General features: G+C 51.2%; 1 protein-coding gene across 2 annotated transcripts in view; it reads left to right on the top strand.

Annotated features, from left to right (window-relative positions):
- LOC142599170 (dual specificity testis-specific protein kinase 1-like) overlaps positions 1–2,737 on the top strand; it is a 376,984-nt gene extending 374,247 nt beyond the window's left edge. For both annotated transcript variants that reach the window (XM_075738961.1, XM_075738960.1), the window contains 3 exons: positions 76–165; positions 318–468; positions 711–2,737. In XM_075738961.1, coding sequence (XP_075595076.1) covers positions 76–165; positions 318–468; positions 711–1,741 — 1,272 coding nt within the window. In that variant the 3' untranslated portion in view covers positions 1,742–2,737. The remainder of the gene's footprint in view (positions 1–75; positions 166–317; positions 469–710) is intronic.
- The last annotated feature ends 22,177 nt before the right edge of the window (positions 2,738–24,914 follow it).

Genomic DNA, 24,914 nt, shown 5'->3' with positions numbered 1-24,914 from the left:
GATCACCCTGGGTCTCCTGGGCTATGTGGTGCCCCAGGGGACCTGGCCTTACTCTTCCTCCTTTCTCTGGTACAGGATTTTGGTCTGGATGTCACCACCTTCCACACCATGGTGGGAATTGACTGCCCAGCAGCCTTCCTCCAGCTTGCTTTCCACTGCTGCAGTGTGAGCCTCCCATCTCCGTTGCCAGGGCAGCCAGGCAGGACAGGCAGCCTTGCCTGCACAGGGGTAGAGGCAGGGAGCTGCCTTTGCTGGGCAGGGTGCCCTGGGGTGCTGGGGGGGCTGCAGACCTCACAGGGAACCCCTCCTGCCTGCAGATGGAGCCCACCTTGCGCCCCTCGTTCCTGGAAATCATGCAGTGCCTGGAGGGCGTCCTGCAGCACCAGCCGGGTGCCGAGGGCACTGGGGCCACCCTCTTCAGCGGCGGGGAGAGCCTGCCCACACCTGGGACGGCGGCCACACTCAATGGTATGTGGGCACCCCGAGGACAGGCCATAGGGCTGTGCAAGGAGGGGGGCTTAGGGGTGTCCCATCCTACTCCAGCAGCCATCAGGGAAGGAGACAGGGGTTGCACGACATCTGCAGGATGGAGCCAATTGCTGTTTCCCCCCCTGGGGTGTGCCCCTGGGTTGTTGGGTGCCCGGCACCCTGTGGCACCCTATGCCAGTAGCTGCTGGCAGCTGGTGACCCGTTTCTGTGCCTGTGCCCAGGGGTAGCCGGGAGGCCAGCCAGCCGCATTGAGCAGTTGGCCCTGCGCGAGCTGGGGACCCAACACCTGCAGCCGGACCAGTGCCTGTCCCACAGCCAGTCCAACATGTTCCCCTCCAAATCGCCCGCCCTACTGTGGCCACTGGAGCCTTACGGTGGGGCCAAGACCAAGGAGCCGCTGTCCTGCATCAACCCCTTCTCCCAGTGCGAGGACCTGAAGGGAGGGAAGATCAAGCTCTTTGACACGCTGAGCAAGTCGGCCATCTCACTGACCTTCCACCTGCCGCCCCCTGCCCCACTCCAGCCTAGCACCCCCATGACGCCCAAGCCCGCCATGGAGGTGCAGTGTGACTTCTTGGCCCCCGCTGCCACCCCTTGCAAGTGCCACTTGCTGCCTGCCTCCCCTGAGCTGCCCTGCCGAGAGGGCCTGGTGCTGGGCGTGGGGCCCCCCCATCCCACCACCAACCCCCAGCCCCCTGCCCTCCTCCTCCCCCTGGCTTGGGGACGAGCCTCCCCTCCCAGCCCTGGGGTGAAGGAGCGGATGGACTGTGACCCCGACAGCCCTGAGCTGCTGCAGCCCCCACCCCCCAACAGCAACTTCATCTGCACGGCAGCCTTGGGCACCAGAACCTGGCAGCCAGAGCTGCAAGCCCCCAATGGGCTCCTCTTCAACAACAACCACGTGGTGGTGAGTAAACCCCTGGCTTGGGGCAGTGGGCTGGAGCATGGCTTCTCCGAGTTCAGCATCCACTGCACAGCAGCGCTGGAGCAGACAAAGTGCACAGCCATGCTGCCCAGGCATGGCTCCGGCACCGTGCTGGAGCAGAACGAGGTGCTACCCTGCCCTGGCTGCTGCCTAGGTCCCTTCAGCTTCAGCTTGGCCTCCGTCTGCCACTGGCTGACACCCAGCCCACCTCGCTACCAGAACCTCAACCGCGAGGCCAAGAGCCTCCTCTGCCATGACCGGGGCCACCACCAGAAAGCCCCAGGGCTGGCGGAGCCCAGCCTGAAGCTGCCAGAGGCGCAGACCTAGTGCCAGGGTCCCCTGGGGAGTGGGGCTGCATCTGGCTGCCCTTCAGGACTCCCCTGTAGCTGCAGCACTGGGCAGGTGTGGGAGCCCAGCACATCCCCATGCTCTGTCCTTGCTCACTCATCACTTGGTGGCCACTGGTGGCTGCAGTGCCGTGGCCACCATAGTGCTGCTCAGGCGCCTGTCCCACCAGGATCGACCTCGGGGGTCTGCAGGGAGCTCCAGGGGTGTGCTGGGTCCCTGACAGGGACTAAAGTGCAGTAACGCCCATGCCCCGGGCACACTCCAGTGCTGCCCCAGGCAGCAGGGCTGGTCCCCCGCAGGGCCCCTGGGGCTCAAGCCCTGGATGCAGGACACTCCTTCCCCAAGGGCTCACCCCTCTGCAAGCTCTCACCAAGGGGTGTGCAATGAGCTAGGAACCCCCCATGGCCCCCCAGGCCATGAGGTGTGCAGGGCTGGGCTGGGGGGCAGAGGGGTCAGTGTGTATATATGTGTGTTGGGGGACCCTGTGGGGCTGGTGGGTGTCCCCATGCTTCCTCACAAGCATGGGGAGCGCACCCAGTCCCTGACGTGGGGAGAGGTGTGCAGGGGGCTGGGAAAGGGGCGATGCCCATGGATCAGTGCCCAGGGAGGATTGCCAGTGCTGGTGTTGCCCCCTGCCTGCCCAATGATGAGGGCTAGGTGCTGAGCTAGCACAGTGCCCCATGTCCCGCTGTCACACGGGGTCAGGAGCAGGGTGTTGGCAGAGGGGCTGGGATGCCATCCCACCCCGTGTCCCACCCCAGAGCCTCCCAAGCAGCTGGGGGGGGAGGGGCCGGTGGACAGCGTGGCCAGGCTGCCCAGCCCCTGGCAAGGGTGGGAGCTGGCTTTCCTCCTTCCTGCACAATGCACTGGTGAATGCAAAACTCTTGTGTTTTTTTTATTATTATTATTATTAATAATTGCTAGTAATATATACCCAGCTTATTTAAAGTGTTCAATAAAACCTGAATGTCCCAGCGACTCAGGCTGCCACTTCTGTCTCTTGGATGCATGTTGGATGGGGAGGGGAGCCCCACCCCAAAGAGTGGCACAGGCTTGCCCAGGGCTTCTGGGATCCATGAGCCAGCCTGGCTCAGCCCCAGGCCTTAATGCCCCCAAAGTGACCATTTCAGTTGAAATGGCTTCAGTCAAATTCCCATGTATTATTTAGGTTCGTTGGGTTCATGCCCTTGAGTCTGTGTTTGTGGTGGTACACAAGAAAACAAAGGGCAGACAAGCTGTGTCTTGCTACAAAGTGAGTTCAGCCAGCAGACAAGAGTGACACGTGCCACCTCTAAAATGCTTGCCTTTAACACCCTTTTGCTCTTCAAGCAAGCTAACTCACATAGCACTTAATCAACTATATATGGCACACAGGACCCCATAATAAACTGAGAGCATCTTCACCTGGTTGAATATGACTTCCTCTGCTCTTGCCTGGCTGCAGTGTTACATAAGGGCTATTTTGTTTAATCTTCGCATGTACACATGTGCAGTATAGTAACTATTTAAAGTCCTGATTATTTGTCTCACAAAGTGTCAGTCTGCTGCAAGTGCCGAAGTTGCTTTTGCTTTTGAAAGGCACTATCACATAGTACAATCCTAAAGGTCACTGCTTTACTTGCTAATTAGCAAAAAAAACCCAACCGCCAGCACAGACACCGGCCAGTTCAGGTGCAGCTTCTCTCCTTTGCCAAGGCTGTTGCTTGCTGGGTTGCCTGAAAGCCAGGGCCAAGCTGCTCCCGGTGTTGTCCCCAAATGGGGTTCTTTACTTGGTGTGCAAAGAGCCGATAACACACAGAGCTGAGATATTTATTTCACGTCTGCGCAGAGATGGGTGCTAGGTGGTCACTCCACAAAGCTAGCACACCTCGGTTATCACATGGTAAGCATTTATACATTTCAAGCAACTGTTATCAGCACTTTCGTATCTACTTTTACAACTACGCTTAATTACCCTTATTTTACAGTTTGACACAACAGCAGCAATTTATTATATTTCAAAAAGAATTTATTGTTAACAAATCATCTGTCCCTGACAGAAAACTGGCAAATGATGAATTACACAATGTACTTAAATCTGTGCACAGGCTCCAGAGAATAAAAGCAATATTGCCTATAAAATCTAGCATTTTAAAAAAAAATCATCTGCTATTAATCATAAATTACAGTGTGGAATGATTAAAAACAATTGGATTTTGAGGAGCAGTTCTTTAAATGGAGACATCAAGTGTGTGTTTGAAGTCTGTAATGTTTACTACAAATGTCAGAAATTCATCACATCTTTGATATGAGGTTAGTTACTGAGTTTGATTTGTGTTGAATATTTATACTGTTTAGTTAACCATTAAATATAAGAAGTAATGCAAAAGGTATAATAACTTTACCACATTCCTTTTCCCAATATCCCAGTTTGTGGCTATGCCCTGGGTCACTACAGCACACTTTTTCAAAGTTCATATTGAATACTATCTTTATATGAAGATCCAAACTCACATATAGTCATATTTCATTTTCCTCTGTACAATTTAACAAATGCATACTATGGAATATTTTGAGGGCTGCAGAGACCATGCTGGCTCCTGGGACCTCTGAGAGGGTGAGACCCTCATGAAGATGCTGTGGAAAGCAACAGAGGGACTGGCTCCACTTCCACGTGACAGGCTGATGACCAGACTGCCCTCCCAGGCACAAGCTGCTGAAGATTCTTGATCCCTTTCCAGCACCACATCTGGGAGTGAAGGTGTTGGACCGGTGCATATTCCTCATGCTATGATTAAAAACCTCTCTGTCTGAATATTCCTTCCATATTTTCACAGGAAAAACAACTTGAATGTTCCTATAGCTACCTGGATGTCTGCAAGGCACCTGTGGATTGTGTACTGGCAGTCAGTGTGAAGGTTTTGGTAGAGGGGGGCCTGCAGGGTGACTTCTGTGAGAAGAGACCAGGGGCTGCTCCGTGCTGGACACAGGCAGCTCCAATGGACCCACCACAGGACACAACAGAGCCCATCAGCCAAGCTGGTAGTGACTCAGGGAAAACATATTTAAGAAAGGGCAAAATGCCAGAGAGGAGGAGGGAAGATGGAGAGAAGGAGCAAACAGGGAGAGGAGGAGGGAATCGGAGGGACACAACAGAGACAATGCCAAGGTCAGAGGAGGAGGAGCTGCTCCATGGCAGAACCCTTTATGGGTTTAAGCTTAAGGAGGGTCGATTTAGATTAGATGTTAGAAAGAAATTCTTTACTGTGAGGGTGGTGAGGCACTGGAACAGGTTGCCCAGAGAGGTTGTGGAGGCCCCATCCCTGGAAGTGTTTAAGGCCAGGCTGGATGGGGCTTTGGGCAACCTGGTCTAGTGGAGGGTGTCCCTGCCCATGGCAGGGGGGTTGGAACTAGATGATCTTTAAGGTCCCTTCCGACCCAAACCATTCTATGATTCTATGATTCTATGATTTTTATTGGTCCTTGCTATGTCCCATCTCTGCTTAAAGCTACAGCATCCTATCTTTTTACTAAGCATGCTCAGCGAGGGATGGGTTTATGTGAGTAGGGGGCTTTTTCTCCTCTAGAGGTGTGGTTTTACTATGTTAATTAGGATAGTTCACTCACAGTTCAAATAGCTCTTTGACTTTATCAGTAGTAGAATGTGCTTATCTTGGTATTTCTTTTGTTTGGCTGATGGTGTCATCTTGTTCCTTCTCTCAGGGCTGCACCTCGTTAACTCTTTACAGATGCTTAAGTAGCATCCTTTATTTTATTTCTCGCATATCTCCAACACCGGGATGGGGCCAGGCAGAAAGTCCCTGCCGTGCGGAGGGGACTTGGCTGGGTATGGGGCTGTGCTGTCCCCTGGTCATTCCATGCTGGGGCTGTTGCACGGCTGCATCGGGGTTTGCTCTGCTCTGCAGCTGGGTCTGGGGTCCCCATGGTGCACCAGCCCCTGTGCTCAAGAAGGCCTAGTGTATCCTGTGCAGGTGTGGGGCTGAGCTGTGGGGCACGTACTGCTCTGCTGAAGTGTGTCATCTGGGGGTAAACGGTCACTGCCACCGCCTCCCCCAGCCTGCGTGATTCCCAAGCATCACTGTGGCCAGGGGAGCAGGCAGGAAAGACCCGGATGGCCCCTGGGAAGGGATCTGCAAGAGGGAAGGGTGGGATGCTCACATGGATGGGACATCCCAGGCAGGGGTGCAGCAAGGCTGAAACAGAGGCAGTGCAGGGCACAGGCACTGCAATGGAAGGCAGAGGGTGAGGGTGAGGTGCTCCCTCCCCTGCATGCAGTGAGACTAGGAAGGCAGCTTGCAAAGGGATTTCCCCCATCTTGCCCCTTTACTGCCCCACAGTTTGCCGGGGAGGGGGTCTCTTGAGCTACCACAGACCAGGGGCTGCCATGGCAGCAAAGGGATGGAGGCAGGCTCTGTCCAGCATGGGGAATGTGCCTGCATCCCTCTCCCTTTCCTGCCAAGCCAGGGGGCAACATGCCCCACGCTCAGGCTCCCTGCTTTCCTCCACGCACACTTGATGGGCCCTACGCATCCCAGGGCACGGAAGAGCTTGGCGTGGACACACTCACTGCAGTGGTGCCAGGGCCAGTAGCCATCATGATATGACAGAGGAGCTTGGTCCCACTGTCTTCTCACAGATCCAGAGATGCAGGTCATCGGGATCGGTGCACTGGGTGGGTTTGATGTTCCTGTGGCTTATTATGGCACAGGACCCATTCAACTGACTGCTACAGCCTGGATGGGGAAATGGCACATCAGGGAGCTGCCACTGCCCTATCCACCATCCCCTGCTGAGGGCTGCAGGCAGCCGGGGCTGCAGACTGGTTCCCTCTTGCACGCTTGCTGGGGAGGGGTTGAATACTGCAGTCAAAGGAGGGATCCCCCAGTCCTCCCCTACTGATTTCATGGGCTGAAGTTGTTACCGGAAAGCGGCAAAATAATTCACTCTCTAAGACTTATTTTGAAGTTTTAGAAAGCAGGCATTCTTTATTGCAGCACTGGGTGCACGGGGGGGATAACTCCACCTAACGTGCACACCCAAAAGACAAAACCAGCAAGTATTTATACTATGTTAATATACATATTCAGTATATTTCCAAGTAATGCTTATCACATTCATGGATTTTCTGGGAACTCGTTAGCATATGCTAATGTCTTTCACGCATGTTTGTTGGCACCTCCGGGTGGTCATCAGGGGTCTTCAGACTCAGTCCTGGTATCACATATACCTTATCCCTCAAGGCTGGTTTTGTGATCACCTTGTAACTTTCTTGTCTTTGCGCATCTGTTCTTCCAAGGCCAAGCTGTTTAAAATGAGATTGTTCCAGAGCTTCTTATCTTACAACTAATTATTTTCTAAGTTACAATGGTTTCCCTTTTGTTTGGTTACATCTATTGAGCAATGGCTCTAATTGCTTGAATTGATCTTAATATTTCAATATTCACAGGTATCAAAGTCTCAGCAGATGCATCCCTGCCCTCCCTCTGGCAGGCTGAGAAACCACTCCGCCTGAGATTTGCATTACTTGCGACTCCCTTTAGCCTCCCCCCCCCCCCCCCCCCCCCCCCCCCCCCCCCGCTTCAATCTCAGCCTCGTGCCTGGGGGATATTTCATCCCTGCAGTGCCCAGTGGTGGGGAGAGCCCGGTCCTCCCTGAGGGCACATGATTGGCTGGAAAAGCTGCCCAGGGCTGTGGGGCTGAGGATGGAGGGGCAGGCAGCAAACAGGGGCTGGGTACCCATCACCTGGGCCAGACAGGTCTGTTCCTCCCCACTGCTCTCAGACACCACAAGAGGAAGCAGTGGCGAGCCGGGGAGGGGGTACACATGGCAGGGAGGAGCCCAGGACTCTCTGCAGGCTGGAAGGCTTGATTTCCCCTTGAGGAGGGACTGGAGAGGCATGTGGGTGATAGAGGTGGTGCTCGAACACTTTGTCTAGACCCCAAATAAAATGCAGTTGCTTTTGTCCCCTCTTGTTGCCTCCTGCTTGTGCAAGCCCTGCACGTGCCCTCCAAGGTTTGATTGTCCCTTTGCATGGCCTTTGAGCATCTCATCACACCACTGCACCTGCCTCCTCTTGACCTCAGCTGCTTTGATGCTCTTTGTTGCCCAGTGCTTGTGCCCAGAACTGGGTACCACTGGGATTTAAAATGCTTCCTAAAGCCATGCTGAAGGAGAGGGGGTTTCGTCAAGAGGCTGTGACATCAGGTACCTTTTGTAAAGGGAACTGTCCACCCAAAACCAGGCATCTGAGACCCCCCTCACCATCCAGGTCCCCTTGTTCCAGCCAGACATAGTCATATCAAGGTAAGCTTCTCTTCTGCAGCCCAATCCAGTATGGGATATCTGCATTTTTCAGGAAGGTCTGGGGAAGGGGAAAAAGGGTCTTTTCATGGCTTTTCCACAGCATCTACGGACTGCAGTGTCTGTGGGGAGTGGCCATCTCCCCAAGGAGCCCCTGGGGCCGGAGCTCCATGGGGCAGGGCAGCTGAGCAGCCCTAGTGCCCTGCTCCAGCCTGGGCAGCATCCAGGGGTGCTAGAGCCTCTGATTTTATAATCTTAGTCATTCAAACACTAAGTACTTGTGATTGGAGGCTGTTAATCAAAGACTCCACTCCCCAATGCATTTGTCTATGTCTGGCCTCAGCTATTTGTGTCATTAATTGAGGTGGCACAATAACTTGCTCATTGGGGGTTATCAGCCATCCTTCTGGATTTTCTGTTGCTTTTAAATGCAATGCAAATTTATGGTCTAGTTCACTGTAAAAAGGCTTAGTCCCTGGTAGCTGTATCTTTCTATCTGGGATTAGTGCTAGAATACCTTGTTGTGCAACTTCCGTGGCAGTGTAATCTGCCAAACGGTTCCCTATATTAACAGCGGATTGCCCAAACTGGTGTGCTCGGCGGTGCATTATAGCAACCTCCTCCGGTTCCTGGACAGCTTGGAGAAGTTGTAAAATTTCTTCTTTGTGTCTAATAGAAGATCCTTGTGCCGACAGCAATCCTCTTTCTTTCCAAATGGGTCCATGAGCGTGCACCACACCAAAGGCATATTTGGAGTCTGTCCATATATTTTACCTGTTTACCTTTAGCTACTCTCAAGGCCTGACGTAGTGCAATCAGTTCCACTTTCTGCGCCGATGTGTCAATGGGTAGCGCCTCGGCCTCCACAACTTCTGTAGTTGTAACAGCAGCATACCCAGCCCTTCGTTTCCCATCCTGTACAAAACTGCTACCGTCTGTAAATAGCTCCAGATCAGGGTTAGTCAAAGGTTCGTCATGCAGATGTGAGCGACTGGAATAGACTTGTTCAATTGTTTGCAGACAACAGTCGTGGCTCAAAGGCTCCTCACTCTCCTCATTCAAGGTTAAAAACATAGCCAGATTGACAGCAGAGGTGACTCTGAGCTCTACATCATCTTGTTCTAATAGTATCACCTGATATTTAAGCATTCTGCTGGGGGATAACCAATGATGTCCCCCCTTTTGTTCTAGAACTGTGGTAACCATATGGGGTGCATACACAATCATCTTTTGCCCCATGGTTAATTTCCTGGCTTCCTGTATTAATAGGACAGTGGCCGCTACGGCTCGCAAACATCCCGGCCATCCCTTACTTACGAGGTCCAGTTGCTTAGAGAAGTACCCGACCGGTCTTTTCCAGTCCCCAATCTTCTGGGCCAATACTCCCAAAGTGAGATGTTGCCTTTCATATACAAATAGTTCGAAGGGCTTAGATGAGTCTGGCAGCCCTAGTGCAGGCGCCATCATCAAAGCTTTTTTTAGACTCTGAAAGGCCTGCCCGCATTCAGGATTCCAAGGCAGGTATTCTCCCTGTGCCTCCTTCAAGATGTCGTAAAGAGGTCTTACCAGCAGTCCATAGTTGGATATCCACAGACGACACCATCTGGCCATTCCCAGGAAAGCCCTCAGATATCTTGCTGCCTTCGGTTCTGAGATCTGACAAATGGCCTCTTTCCAATCTGTTCCAAATTTCCGCTGGCCCTGTAAAATCTCAAATTCCAGGTAAGTGACCATTGGTTTTGCAATCTGTGCCACTTTCTTGGACACTTTGTATCCTCCTTGTCCTAAGAAGTTTAACAGGCTTATAGTCATTTGTATACACTCCTCCCAGGTTTCTGCTGCTAATAGGATAGCATCCACATATTGCAGCATAACTCCTCCGGGATGGTCTCTTCTCCATATTTCTAATTCTTTAGCTAACTGGTTTCCAAAGATTGTTGTGTAACCGTGGGATAGGGGCCGTGAGACAGAAACTATAGAATCAGTTTGAGATAATTAGTTTGTAACCAAGGTAATAGGTAATGAAGCTAACTGACCGTGGCAAGGTACAATGCTGCTATGTTCCATGTACGGTCCCTACCCAACCAGACAATAGGTCCAGAGATATTAATCTTATGAAGTAAGTTGCTATGGACAGGTGCACCCACAGCAAGGATACTGCACATGCCTGGAAGAAGAGGGTTATCCAGCGGACACGGGTGCGTGACCACTGATGACCACCAGAGACCCCCTGAGGACCACCGACTCAAATCACTGAGCATGCGTGATGGGGAGGAGAATATGTATTCCAAGAAATGATTATCATAGGACTGCCTTTTCTGAGAAAAACACTGAATATGTATGTTTTGATCCTACGTAACCTGTGTGTTGGTGATCACCTGGCATGCACGTTGGGTGGAGCTATCCCCCGTGCATCCAGCGCTGCAATAAAGAATGCCTGCCTTTTAACATTACATTGGTGTTACGAGGTTTATTCCCAGGTTTCAGTGACAGTTTTTGGCGACCCAGGTGGGACCCTGCTTTTGAACCTCGACGGATCCGTGGGATCGCAGGACCTCCAGCCGGCACCGGGGAGTTCTCGGGGAGAACCTCCGATCCCCGGACTGAAGAGCTCTGAGCAAGACCCCTGGGAGAGGTAAAGGCATTCTTATTTGATCTGAATATTTGCATGAGTTGAAGGCCTTATTCAAGGAGCCCCATGGCTCTCACCACCGCGACAGGATAGGCCCGCACTGGGACAGGCCCGCACCAAGAGGCCTGCTCATAAGGCGCGGTGAAATCTGCACAGAGTTGGGCTAGGGAGACGTCTCAGGTAATAAGTCTCTGCTAGGTGAAAGCCTGTGGAGCAGGGCCCACCGGGGAGGGGAAGCCTCCAAGATTGGGATTTCTGGTGGCAGGAGAAATCCCTGGGATTTCCAGTGGCAGAGGAAATCCCTGAGGGAGCTCTAACACGGGTTGGGGTCCCTCTGACTAAGTGCTTGTGATAGTGCACAATCACAACCACTAAGTCCCTGGGAGATGGGTACTTTTCCGAGTAAGAAACCAGTCCCACAAAAAACACCACTGGGATGTATTTTGGAACATTGGAAAGATCTGGGAAACATTGATCCTTTGACTCGGAAACAGTTGATTGAATATTGTAATCACTGGTGGCCACTGTATACTTTAGAGAGTGGGGAAAAGTGGCCGGAAAATGGGACATTGCAGTATAACACAATTTTGCAATTGATGCTATTTTGTAAAACGGAAGGTAAATGGAATGAAATGGCATATGTAGATTTGTTTTTCACACTGCGAAATCATCCGGAATGGCAAAGGCAATGTGAATTGGTTCCATCTAGTTCTGCAGTAATGGCATTAAAGGGGCAGGAACCTGATAAAAATTTGGAAAAGGTTGCTCAGCTTGTGATATTGGTAAATGGTGTTTTAAATGTGAATTTGAAGATGATGATGTTGAATTATTGGTTGCACCTCATTGAAGGCTAGGAAATGATCAAGGGGATCAAAATCTGGAGGCTAATAATGCTTCCGCCCCTCCTGTGGAAGGGGAGACGGAAGGATTCAGCCCGGTTGCTGGGAGGACAAGGGGAAGAGGGGGAGGAGACGGATTAACTCCCCTCCAGGCCCCTCTTCGACAGGCGATTGGTAATGAGGGTCCGGTAATGGTCAAAGTTCCCTTCTCAATAACAACTGATTTAAGAGCATGGAAAGAAACTGCAGGCACTTATCGGGATGATCCTGAAAGGGTTGCCAAAGTAGTTGAAACAATAATCAGAACCCAGAACCCCGACTGGGAGGATTTGCAAGTAATATTGGATACTTTGTTGGAAGATACTGAAAAGAAAATGGTATTAAATACGGCCAGAAAACAAGTGGAAGGAGCCCGTGCTAATGGGATTATACAAGGGACAGCGGACCAGAATTTTCCATCCACAGATCCTGAGTGGGACCCTAATCAACCGGGACCCAGAGGGATGCTGACTAGATATCAGAAGTGGATTTTGTTTGGTGTTAGACATGCAATGCCAAAAGCAATTAATTGGTCTAAACTTTATGAAGTGAGACAAGAATTAAATGAGTCCCCTTCAGCCTTTATGGAAAGACTGAAGGTGACTGCTAGAAAATATACTAATTTGGACCCAGAGGAAAAAAAAACCCCACAAACAAAACCACAAGCAAACAAACAAAAAAACCACCACGGAAGAAGCTATACAATTGGCCTCTATATTTATGGGACAGTCGGCTCTAGAAAAAACTCCAGAAACTGGAAGGGGCTGAGTCTAGAGACTTAGGTAAAATGCTTTCCCCTAGTTTCTCAATACTTCGGTGTTGGTAATTGTTCGCTATATGCCTCAGGAAGATAAGGATGCTCCTGGAGGCAATTAGTGTCTTCCCTTTCTGAAAAGTATGTACATAAGGACCTTGAAGTGTCCTTATGTAAAGCAGAGGTTATTTTTCCCTCCCTCCTTCCAGTTGCGGGCAACGACGTTGGTAGCAAGACAGACACAGTTCATAAACACATGGCTCTGTGGCTGGTATCACCGCCACAATTTTGGTTTTTTTGACAATGGGATGGCCTACACGGCACCAGGCTTGATGACCTCTGATGAGATTCACCTCTCTCAAAGTTGAAAAAGGACCTTTGCCCAGGTGCTAGTGGGGCTCATTGACAGAGCTTTAAACTAGGCTCAAAGGGGGAGGGAGATCATATCAGGCTTGCCTGTGACAAGCTGTGGGCTGACATGCTAAGGTTAGAGGGACAGAGTGCCAGCGAGGGCCCTCAGCCTGTTGGTCAGAGATGTGCTGGACACACTGCAGCATACTGGAAGTCTAGAGGAGATGAGCCAGGGGCTCCTGAGGTAATAGGAACCAACAAGGAAACACTGCTAAAATGCCTCAAAGGAATTCCAGCCACTCCAGCCAGTCAGTGAGCTTCATCGGGGGGTCCAACTGAAATGCCTCTATGCAAACGCACGTAGTATGGGGAACAAATAAGGAGTTAGAGATGTGTGCACACCTGCATGGCTATGATCTCACTGGCATCACAGAGACATGGTGGGATGGCTCCTATGACTGGAGTGTTGGGATGGAAGGGTACAGACTCTTTAGGAAGGATGGGCAGGGCAGATGAGGAGGGGGTGTCGCCCTCTATGTCAATGACCAGCTGGAGTGCCTGGAGCTCCACCTGGGGATGGATGAGGAGCTGACAGAGAGCTTATGGGTCAGGATTAAAGGGAGCACAGGGACAGGATACATCATAGTGGGGGTCTGCTACAGGCCACCTGACCAGGAAGATGAAGTGCATGAGGCCCTCTATAGGCAGACAGGAGCAGCCTCATGCTCACAAGCCCTGGTCCTTATGGGGGACTTCAACCACCCTGACATCTGTTGGAGAGGCAACACAGCAGGGCACAAGCAATCCAGGAAGTTCCTGGAATGCATTGATGATAACTTCCTCCTCCAAGTGATAGAGGAGCCCACGAGGAGAGGTGCCATGCTGGACCTTATTCTCACCAACAAGGAGGGCCTGGTAGGGGATGTGAAGGTCAAGGGCAGCCTTGGCTGCAGTGACCACGAAATGGTGGAGTTCAAGATCCTCAGGGCAGCGAGGAGGGCGCACAGCAAGCTGACTACCCTGGACTTCAGGAGAGCAGACTGTGGCCTCTTCAGGGATCTGCTTGGTAGAATACCATGGGACAAAGCCCTGGAAGGAAGAGGGGCCCAAGACAGCTGGCTAGTATTCAAGGGTCACCTCCTCCAAGCTCAGGAGCGATGCAGCCCAACAAAGAGGAAGTCAGGCAAAAACACCTGGAGGCGTGCATGGATGAACAAGGAGCTCCTGGGCAAAGTCAAACAAAAAAAGGAAGCCTACAGAGGGTGGAAGCAAGGGCAGGTAGCCTGGGAGGAATACAGAGAAACTGTCCGAGCAGCCAGGGATCAGGTTAGGAAAGCCAAAGCCCTGACAGAATTAAATCTGGCCAGGGATGTCAAGGACAACAAGAAAAGCTTCTATAGGTATGTCAGTGATAAGAGGAGGATGAGGGAAAATGTGGGTCCCCTCTGGAATGAAACGGGTGACCTGGTTACCCAGGATATGGAGAAGGCTGAGGTACTCAATGACTTCTTTGCCTCAGTCTTCACTGGCAAGTGCTTGAGCCACGCTGCCCAGGTCACAGAAGGCAAAGGCAGGGACTGGGGGAATGCAGAACCGCCCACTGTAGGAGAAGATCAGGTTTGAGAATATCTAAGGAACCTGAAGGTGCACAAGTCCATGGGACCTGATGAGAAGTGTCTGCGGGTCCTGAGGGAACTGGCAGATGAAGTGGCTAAGCCACTCTCCATCATATTTGAGAAATCCTGGCAATCTGGTGAAGTTCCCACTGACTGGAAAAGGGGAACCTCAACACGAGCTGTCAGTGTGCGCTTGCAGCCCAGAAAGCCAAACCGTATCCTGAGCTGCATCAAAAGAGGTGTGACCAGCAGGTTGAGGGAGGTGATTTTGCCCCTCTACTCTGCTCTTGTGAGACCCCACCTGGAGTACTGCATCCAACTCTGGGGGCTCCAGTACAGGAGAGACATGGAGCTGTTGGAGCGAGTCCAGAGGAGGGCCACGAAGCTGGTCAGAGGGCTGGAGCACCTCTCCTATGAGGACAGGCTGAGAGAGTTGGGATTGTTCAGCCTGGAGAAGAGAAGGCTGCGGGGAGATCTAATTGCAGCTTTCCAGTACCTGAAGGGGGCCTAGAGGAAGGATGGGGAGGGACTGTTTATCAGGGCCTGTAGTGACAGGACAAGGGGTAATGGGTTCAAGCTTAAGGAGGGTCGATTTAGATTAGATGTTAGAAAGAAATTCTTTACTGTGAGGGTGGTGAGGTACTGGAACAGGTTGCCCAGAGAGGTTGTGGATGCCCCATCCCTGGAAGTGTTCAAGGCCAGGCTGGATGAGGCTTTGGGCAACGTGGTCTAGTGGAGGGTGTCCCTGCCCACAGCAGGGGGGTTTGGAACTAGATGATCTTTGAGGTCCCTTCCAACCCAAACCATTCTGTGATTATTTCACAGGATACATTCATTTCTACATGGCGGATTTCACCACCAACCACCACACAGCACCTGTAATGAAGGGTTAAAGAGCAACTGGTGTCATTTGGACAATGAGATTTAATTCCTTTGAATTAAATGTTACTCTTAGATCTTTTTGCCCTATCTGATTCACAACAAAAAACAAAAGTCCCTTCTTTAGATTTTTTCCCAATTGGGAATCCGGGTCCTTCATACTTTAAGTAGATTTTTTTTTTTCTTTTCTTTTTCTATTTTCTTGCTGTTCCAGCACTCTGAATCATCCACTCTTTTTAATTTTATACTTAGCCATGCTGTAACAATCATCAGAGTCAGCAGTACCAGGAGTAGTGAAATATTCCACTTCATTCTTTGTTGACTTTCAGGAAGTTGCCATCTGTCGACTGGCCTGACTTTCCATCACTCGTTTGATGTGAGAATGGTGTATCCAATTTTCATTCCCTAAAACTTTAACAGCAAAATAAGAACACAATAAAACATCCCTCCCATTTGGGTTCCAATTTTGATTTTTTGGGAAAGCACTTTAATTAAGATCTCATCTCCCAACTGTATATCATGTACCTGTATTTCAGGTGGAGTGGGCTGGTACCACTGTGCATATTTCCTTTTATCTTCAAATACCTTTTGCATGTATAAAATGTACTGGGTCAGCTGTTCATCTCCGTCCAGTAGGCTGATCTTAGCTGGAATGTAAGTTCCTGGTATAGCTAAGTGCCTCCCAAAAAGAACCTCTGCTGGTGTTAGTCCTATGGATTGTCGTGGAGTGTTTAGAACATCCCATAGGACTAAGTTTAATGCTTCTAGCCATTTTAAGCCAGTGTGTGCACATACTTTCGCTATTCTTTCTTTTAATGTTCTATTCATCCTTTCTACTTGTCCTGAAGACCGTGGGTGATAAGGGGTGTGTAGGTTTCTTTCTATTCCTTGTGATTTGTACAGTTGATTGATTATACTTGCTGTAAAATGAGCACCCCTATCTGACTCGATTCTGGAACCCCATATCTTGGTATAATTTCTTTTAATAAAGCTTTTACTACTCCACCTGTGTCAGCTTTTTTAGTTGGGAAGGCTTCCACCCAGCCTGACAGTTGATCTACTATTACAAGCAAACATTTGTATCCGTAAGTAAAGGGCATATCTGCATAATCTACTTGTAATCGTAGAAAAGGGAAGTAGGCCCACAGTTGCCCCACCATCTCTGAGCTCGGCCTGGTGCTCGAGAACTTTTGGCAATTCGGGCAGCTACTGGTGATTCTTTTTGCAGCAGCATAAATTCCTGGTGCTGTCCATACTTTCTGTACTTGATTAGCTGTCGCCTCCGCTCCCCCATGGCTTTTATCATGAAACCATCTAGCCACAGTAATTACATATTTCTTTGGTAGTATTAGTTTTCCTCCAATTGTCCATATTCTGTCATCATCTTGGCTCACTTCCCATTTTTTCCATTGTTCCTTTTCTTCTACTGAACAGTCTTTTTCATACATAGTTTTGGGGTCTGTTAAATTAGGCCATCCGCCTTGGCCCATTGCTGGAATTACAACCAGGCATTCTCTCAGAGGTTGTCAGGCTGCAGCCTTCGCAGGTGCATCAGCTAAGTCATTCCCCTTACTAATTTCTGTGGCGCTCTTGGTATGGGCTGGGTAGTGTATCATAGCGATTTCTGTAGGTAGCTAGATCCATTCCAGCAAGTCATATATTTCTTCTCCATTAGATACCTTTTTTCCTGAGGATGTGATAAATCCTCGGTCTTTCTATAACATCCCAGTTGCATGACATACCCTGAAGGCATATCAAGAATTTGTATAAATATTAATTCATTTACCTTTTCCCAGACATGCTGCATGCATTAAAGCTACCAGCTCTGCTCCTTGCGCACTCATTGTTGCTGGGAGGGATTCAGCTTCTATTACCTGCCCTTGGCTGACCACAGCATATCCAGTCCAACGTTGTCCATGCAGGTATTAGGATGAGCCATCTACGAACAGAGTTAGGTCTGGATTCTGCAAAGGAACATCAGTTAAATCCACTCGTAGTGTGCTTGAAACATTCATCACCTGCTCACACTGGTAATGTTTTTCCCCATCGTCAGGCAAGGGTATTAGGATTGCTGGATTCAAAGTATTACATCTTTTCAAAATTACATTATCTGCCATTAGAAGGATCAATTCGTATCTGTGTGCTCATTGTGGTGATAAGGCTGTGGTTGCATACTGTTTCAACAGTATTTCCACTTCGTGTGGGATGTGAACTCTTACAGGGTATCCTAGTATGAGGGGACCTATTTACATTAAACAACTAATATCCCTCAACAGCTGGGTCTGATTTGCGTGGGTGTCCCAGCCAGCATCCACACTGGGTAATTGCCTTCTGTCTCCCTAAGTTCCCCCTGCAGTTTCAAGTGGATGTGGGATTCTCCTTTACTTCCAGTTCTAATCTGTTGTGTAGTGTTGCTGTGTGCTGCTGCCTTCCAGCCCAGAGGTGGCTGCATTGCAGTGGTAGGTGAGTGACTCCTGCTTTTGTATCTAGCTCATGAAATACTTTGGAGCCCTGCTGTAGAGCTGTGACTAAGGCATTTTGGGCTGTGGGGCTGGCCAGGGCAAGCCAGGCAGACCCCAAACTGGTGGCAATCCTCTGGCAGGTCCTGTCAGATGGTGTATCTCTCCTCTCTGCTTGCTCCCAGCAGTCAGTGGGGATGACATTGCTGGAGTGCTGCTCACTCCCCCCACCATGCCACATAAGGCTTTCCTTGCCCCGCTTGGCCTGGTTAAACCCCCTCAGCCCCACAAGTAGGGTCTGATATGGTTCTCATTGCAGATGCTGGTCACTGCTTCCCTCCCCTTCCCCTCCTGGGTGAGTACCACGCCCAGGCGGCTGTGCTTGTGCGCCCTGGGGCAGGAGGCAACTGCAGCTCATGGGCTGGGTCTGCTCTCCTTCCAGGCTGTCACACTGCCCTGAAGCAGGAAAGAGCTGAGCGAAAGCCTGGTAAGGGTCTGTGGCTTTGAGCAAGTCCCCCTGCTCCTGGGGGCAGCTCTGTCCTGTCCTGCCAGTGGGGACAGAGGGCAGAGGCTCCCACAGGCAGTGCCCACCTGGGGTTCAGCGGTGGGGTTAGGCTGAGCATGGGGCTTGGGTGGCTCCAGCACCCTGGTTGCTCCCTCCATGCCAAACCATTGTGGCAGGTTTCCCTGGCGAGATGTCCCCAGGGATGGAAAGAGGAAACCGAGTGCTGCCAGTGGCTGCTACAACCCTGGGCTCCCCTGGGACAGCTGCTGTGATTGAGCAGCTGGCAGCAGATGAAGAGGCATCAGACACAAGCCTGCATGGTGGGTCCTCCCTGCAGTGTCCCAATAGCCACACCATGCATGGGGCTTTTGGAGCTGTGGTGAGGGTTTGCTGCCACTGACCCCTCTCTTGCTGCAGGCTCCAGCATGGCAGGCTTGCTCCAGAGTGTCCAGCAGCTGCTGGTGCAGATCCTGCAGACATTGCAACAGCAGCAGGTGCTGCTGGAGAGCCTGCCAGTGACACCATCTCCCACCTCCACTTCCTCTTTCACAGCCTGGTGCAGGTGGGTGAGACCCTGCACCAGCTCCTACTCTGGCCACAGACCCACCCCAGCCCCCTTGACCACTACGTCTCCCACGTGCCCCTTTTCAAGGGTGGGCCCAGGGTGCCCTGCTCCCCCGGTGCTCCCCACATCTCCCCAGATCAGAAAGAGGAGCCTTGGGTGTCTCCTGCTGCCGGCTGCAGCCCCCCATGAGTGCTGCCATCTCTGGCCCCAGAGGCAATGGCTTCGCTATGCAGCCATGGCACAAATCCTTATAGTAGAGGCCCTGCATATTTTGGAAATTTATAGAAGAGATGCATTTTAATAAAATTAAAAATAGCTTTTGTACCAGAGGCGACAATTGACCGATTCTTTTCCCCTCTCTGGGAGACATTCCCCTTCTCACTTTCAAGATGAGCAGAAGGGGAACTCAGCTATTTACAGCATCTGAGAAACTCCCAGGCTGCAGACCACAAGGCAGATGTACTTTCTCTGCCCCTGCCCACTCCCTGACAGCTTCCAGCTAGGCCTGGGGCCAGCAGGACCCTGGCCCAGAGGTCATGCTGCTAGGGAGGGCAGGGAGCCCAGCCAGGGCACAGGCTGCATCCTTCTGCAATGGAAGAGGCCAGGGTGGGCAACTATATTGGTTTTGTGTGGCAAGGTTTTGGTAGCAGGGGGGCTACAGGGGTGGCTTCTGTGAGAAGCTGCTAGAAGTTTCCCCTGTGTCTGACAGAGCCAATGCCAGCTGCCTCCAAGACATACCTGCTGCTGGCCAAGGCCAAGCCAATCAGCACGTCTGTGATAACATATTTAAGAAGGGGAAAAACAACTTAGGGAGGGCTTTTGCAGCTGGAGAGAGGAGTGAGAAGATGTGAGAAACTCTGCAGACACCAAGGTCAGTGCAGAAGGAGAGGGAGGAGGTGCTCCAGGTGCCGGAGCAGAGATCCCCCTGCAGTCCATGGTGAAGACCATGGTGAAGCAGGCTGTCCCCCTGCAGCCCATGGAGGAAGGATGAGGGGGTGTAGAGATTCCACCTGCAGCCCGTGGAGGACCCCATGCCAGAGCAGGTGGAGACACCTGAAGGAGGCTGTAGCCCTGTGGGAACTCCATGCTGGAGCAAGCTCCTGGCAGGACCTGTGGCCCCATGGAGAGAGGAGCCTATGCTGGAGCAGGTTTGCTGGCAGGACTTGTGACCCCATGGGAGAGACCCATGCTGGAGCAGTTCGTGAAGAACTGTAGCCCATGGGAAGGACCCCATGCTGGAGCAGGGGCAGAGTGTGAGGAGCCTTCCCCCTGAGGAGGAAGGAGCTGCAGAGACAATGTGTGATCAACTGACCACAGCCCCCATTCCCTGTCCCCCTGTGCTGCTGGGGGGAAGTAGATAGAGAATTCAGGAGTAAAGTTGAGCCTGGGAAGAAGGGAGGGGTAGGGGGGAAGATGTTTTTAAGATTTTGTTTTATTTCTCATTACTCAACTCTGATTTGATTGGTAATAAATTAAATTAATTTTCCCGAGTTAAGTTTGTTTTGCCCATGACAGTAATTGGTGATCAATCTCTCCCTGTCCTTATCTTGACCCATGAGCCTTTTGTTATATTTTCTCTCCCCCCTCCAGCTGAGGAGGGGAGTGATAGAGTGGCTTTGGTGGGCACCTGGCATCCAGCCAGGGTCAACCCACCACACCTGGCTTTCCCCTGGGAACTGGTCAGGGTGGGTGAAGGTGGGAGAAAGGTGGGATCCCTCTTCCTGAGCCCTGCTGCTTGCAGCCAGTGAGGTTGCAATGGGAGAGCACCTTTGGGTTGCCCATGCTCCCCACCACTCTGCTGTGCTCCCCATTATCCTGCCATGCTCCCCACTAGAGGCTGTAGCCTCCTTTCTCCAGCCCTGGGGCACCATGGCATCCATTCCCTGAGCCCTGGGGGTGCTAGGGCTGTGGGGCAGGCTATTCCCCCACGTGGAGAGGGGGCAGGTCCCTGGCCAGAGGTGAAGTGCAATGAGAGATGCCCTGGGATGGGGCCTGCAGTGGGGTGCTCTGCGATTTTCAGATTGGGGGTGCATGGGGTGGTATTGGAGGTGTGGTGGGAGATAGTGGCATGCAGTACCAGGAACTGGTGGGGTTAGACTGAGAGTGCAACGGGGTGCAGTGAGGGTGCAGCAGGTTGCAGTGAGATCGCAGTGCGAGCGCGTTGGGGTGCAACAGGGTGGCGGTGGGGTTGCAGTGGAGGTACAGTGGGAAAGCAGTAAGGATGCAGCGAGTGCGCTGGGATCGTGGGCCGGGCTAGAGTGACAGCTCAGTAGCCAATAGGAGATCAGGGAGGAGAGGCAGGGGCGGGGTCAAGTCGAGGCATGACTCACCATCAGAGGCGTGGCTGAGGGGCACTCTACCCAATCGCAGAGGCTGCAGCGGAGCAAACTCGGCGCAGCCAATCATGCAGCGGGGTGTGGCAGGATGAGGGCGGGGGAGGTGCTCCCCTGTGACGTCACGAGAGTGGGATCCCCCAGCGGGGTGGGGCGGGGTGGGGCGGGGCCCCCGGGGGAGGAGGCCCGGGGCAGCCCCAGGTGCTCCTGCGGGGGCTCAGCCCCCGGCCCGATCCAGCCTGCCCCAGGGCTGGGGCATTGCCACCCCCCGGGACAGGGATTGCCCCCCCACAACAGGGGGTTGCCCCCTCAGTGCAAAGGGGGTGACCCACCCGCAGGTGCTGCTTCCCCTTCACCCCCCATGCAGGGGTGCCTGGAGTGGGCTGCTGGCCAGGCATTGGGGTGTCCTGCCAGGAGCATGCTATGGTATACACACTGCACCCTCTGCCCCACCCCAAAAGCACTGGACACAGCACAGCTTGGGGTGCCCTCTGCCCCCCCCCAGCTTGGGCACAGGGCAGTGTAAGAGGGGCAGTGGGGCAGGGCTGGACCCCCAGCCCCTTATTGGTGAACCTCTGGCCCTGAGATGCAGGCAGGTGACCTGCACTGTCACCTGGTGGTTTCAGCTGGCCACCGGAATGGAATGGAATAGAATACAATATTTCAGTTGGCAGGGACCTACAATGATCATCTAGTCCGACTGCCTGGCCACTTCAGGGCTGACCAAAAGTTAAAGCATAGTATTAAGGGCATTGTCCAAATGCCTCTTAAACACCGACAGGCATGGGGTATCAACCTCTCTAGGAAGCTTGTTCCAGTGTTTTACCACTCTCTCGGTAAAAAAATGCTTCCTAATGTCCAGTCTAAACCTCACCTGACACCACTTTGAAGCATTCCCACATGTCCTATCACCAGATACCAGGGAGAAGAGATCAGCACCTCCCTCTCCACTTCCCATCCTCAGGAAGCTGTAGAGAGCAATGAGGTTGCCCCTCAGTCTCTTTTTCTCCAAACTAGACAAACACAGAGTCCTTAGCTGCTCCTCATAGGACATTTCTTCCAGCCCCTTCACCAGCTTTACTGCCCTCCTCTAGATGCATTCAGGGACCTTAATATCCTTCTTAAATTGCGGGGCCCAGAAATGCACACAGTACTCAAGGTGAGGCCGCACCAATGCTAAATACAGCAGGATAATCACCCCTCTTGACCGGCTGGTTATACTGTGTTTAATGCACCCCAGGATGTGGCTTGCCCTCTTGGCTGCCAGGGCATACTTCTGACTCATATTGAGCCTACTATCAACCAGCACCCCCAGATCCCTTTCTGCAGGGCTGCTCTCCAGCCACTCCTCTCCCAATTTATACTTGTGCCTGGTGTTACTCTGTCCCAGGTGCAGAATCTGGTATTTGTTCTTGTTAAATTTCATGTCATTGATGCTTGTCCAATGCTCCAATCTATCTAGATCCCTCTGCAAGGCCTCTTGTCCCTCGAGAGAGTCAACAGCGCCTCCCAGTTGGGTATCATCAGCAAACTTGCTAATGGTGCATTCAACTCCTGCATCCAGATCATTGATAAAAATATTGAACAGAACTGGCCCTGGAATTGAGCCCTGAGGAACACCACTGGTGATTGGTCACCAGCCAGATGTAGCCTCATTCACTACAACCCTTTGAGCTCTGCCCTTCAGCCAGTTCTTCACCCAGTGCACTGTGAACCCACTCATCCCACAGTTGGACAACTTGTCCAGAAGGATGCTGTGAGGGACGGTATCAAAAGCCTTACTAAAATCCAGAAAAACTACATCCACCACCTTCCCTTCATCCACTAGGCAAGTGACCTTATCATAGCAGGATATCAAATTAGTTAAACAGGACTTTCCCTTTGTGAACCCATGTTGACTGTGCCTGATGATTGCATTGCTCTTTTAATGCTTTTTAATAGCACCCACTATGATCTTCTCCATATTTTTTCCAGGAACTGAGGTTAGACTAACAGGTCTGTAGTTCTCTGGGTCTTCCCTCACACCCTTCTTGTAAATTAGAATAACATTGGCTAGCTTCCAGTCAACAGGGACCTCCCCAGACTTCCAAGACCTTTGGTAGATGATTGAGAGGGCTTCTGCCTTAACATCTGCTAGCTCCTTCAGTACTCTGGGATGAATCCCATCAGGCCCCATGGACTTGTGAACATTCAGCTGATACAGCTGGTCCCTTACAATTTCATTGTCCACAAATGGAAAGTCACTGTTCCCACACTCATGGTTCTCTGACTCAGAGGCCAGAGCAGCCCAAGGTCTGTCAGGATTATTAAAGACTGAGGCAAAAAATGCATTGAAAGCCTCTGCTTTTTCTTCATCCCTATTTGTCAAATGACCATCTTCAACAAGTATTGGTCCAATGTTTTCTTTAGACCTCCTCTTGCTATTAATGTACTTTAAAAAGGTTTTCTTGTTGTCTGACACAACACTGGCCAGTTTCAACTCTAATTGAGCTTTGGCCTTTCATGTCTTCTCCCTGCATATACGAACCACAGCTCTCTAATCTTCCTGCGAAGCCTGACCACGCTTCCAGAGCCTGACCTCACTTCCAGATTGCACTTGTTCTGTGTCCATTTCATTTTAGCCAAAATACTCCTCCTAGAAATGTGGAGCCCTGGGTTTTATCCCTGGAGGTGGTCAAGCATCTTTATATAAAGTAAAAATAAACTGTAATATTCCCCTCAGTGTAGGCACCACTCACACTCCAACAGGAACATTCAATGTGATTTCTTTAATACAGCTTCCACTGAGAGCACTGTTCATACATAATAACATATTGCTTAGCACTTGGTTCTCTCAAGGGAAATTTTAGTGGTGGTATTTGAGTGGGGGAAATGTTTTTTTTTATGAGAAAACTTTAATCTGCAAGCCATAAAGGGAACAGTGGCTTTACATCCCATGGAAAATGTTCTCAGCCTTCACTAACATGATTTTATCTTCCTCTGCAGGCTTACTTCTGAAGATAAATTTATCCAGGATTGCATTTGGTGTAACAGTTTGATTTCTGTTGGTGCGAAGCTGATTTCTCACAAGAGTAACTACCTTAATTTCCTACCACTTGACAGTGAGCGCAGCTGCACTTTGTACTTGTAGACTTTGTTCTTGCAATCACAGCCTGCAGGATGTCATTCCCCTGCTTGCCGGCCACGATGTGCCAAGGCTGCTCCTTCAGCCTGGCATCCCACTGTGTTGATATACGGGCACTGGATGTCTGCTCCAGGGCTAGAAACGCTTGACTTCCTTGCCCTAACACAAAAAACAAAGGCTTGCAGGACACACAGGTCCTACTCCAAGACTTATCCGAAGGAGATGATAGGTCCAGGTCACAGCACTCTGGTGCACCTCTGGACACCTCCAAAGTCTCATCGCTACAGCAACACCTCAAAGTTGGCATTTCAAAATTATTCGCAATTTTATGCTGTTGCAAAGATCTTCCTCAAAGCCTTTTTGGAGGTTATTTTGCTCTGGTTTTCCATGTAACTTCATCCTCTTTCCCATGCTCTTCAGTTTGACACAGCTCCCCTCCTTGAGGAATGCCCTTTCCTATCTGTTTCCCCGCTCCTCGGCCATGCTGGCCCTGCAAAGCTCATTAAAGGACACATTCATTTACTGGAAGTCTCAAGCATGCTGCTCTGAGCAATTATTGTGCTGTCTGCAGGCGCTCTGCCCTCCTGGCTGCTCTATTAATTTCTTTTAGCAAGCTCCCCGATTTCTATGCAGTTCCCTTGATGAAGTTAAACACAACTCAAGTGGCTTTTCCGCTCCGCAGAGCAGTTCTTCAACTGCCCTCATCTAAATTGCCGGGAATAAAGTCCCGAGTCCACCCCCGCACACAGGTTCCC

Source organism: Balearica regulorum, chromosome W (assembly GCF_011004875.1).
Source record: "Balearica regulorum gibbericeps isolate bBalReg1 chromosome W, bBalReg1.pri, whole genome shotgun sequence".
Lineage (NCBI taxonomy): Eukaryota > Metazoa > Chordata > Aves > Gruiformes > Gruidae > Balearica > Balearica regulorum.
This window is presented reverse-complemented; position numbering and strand designations above follow the sequence as displayed.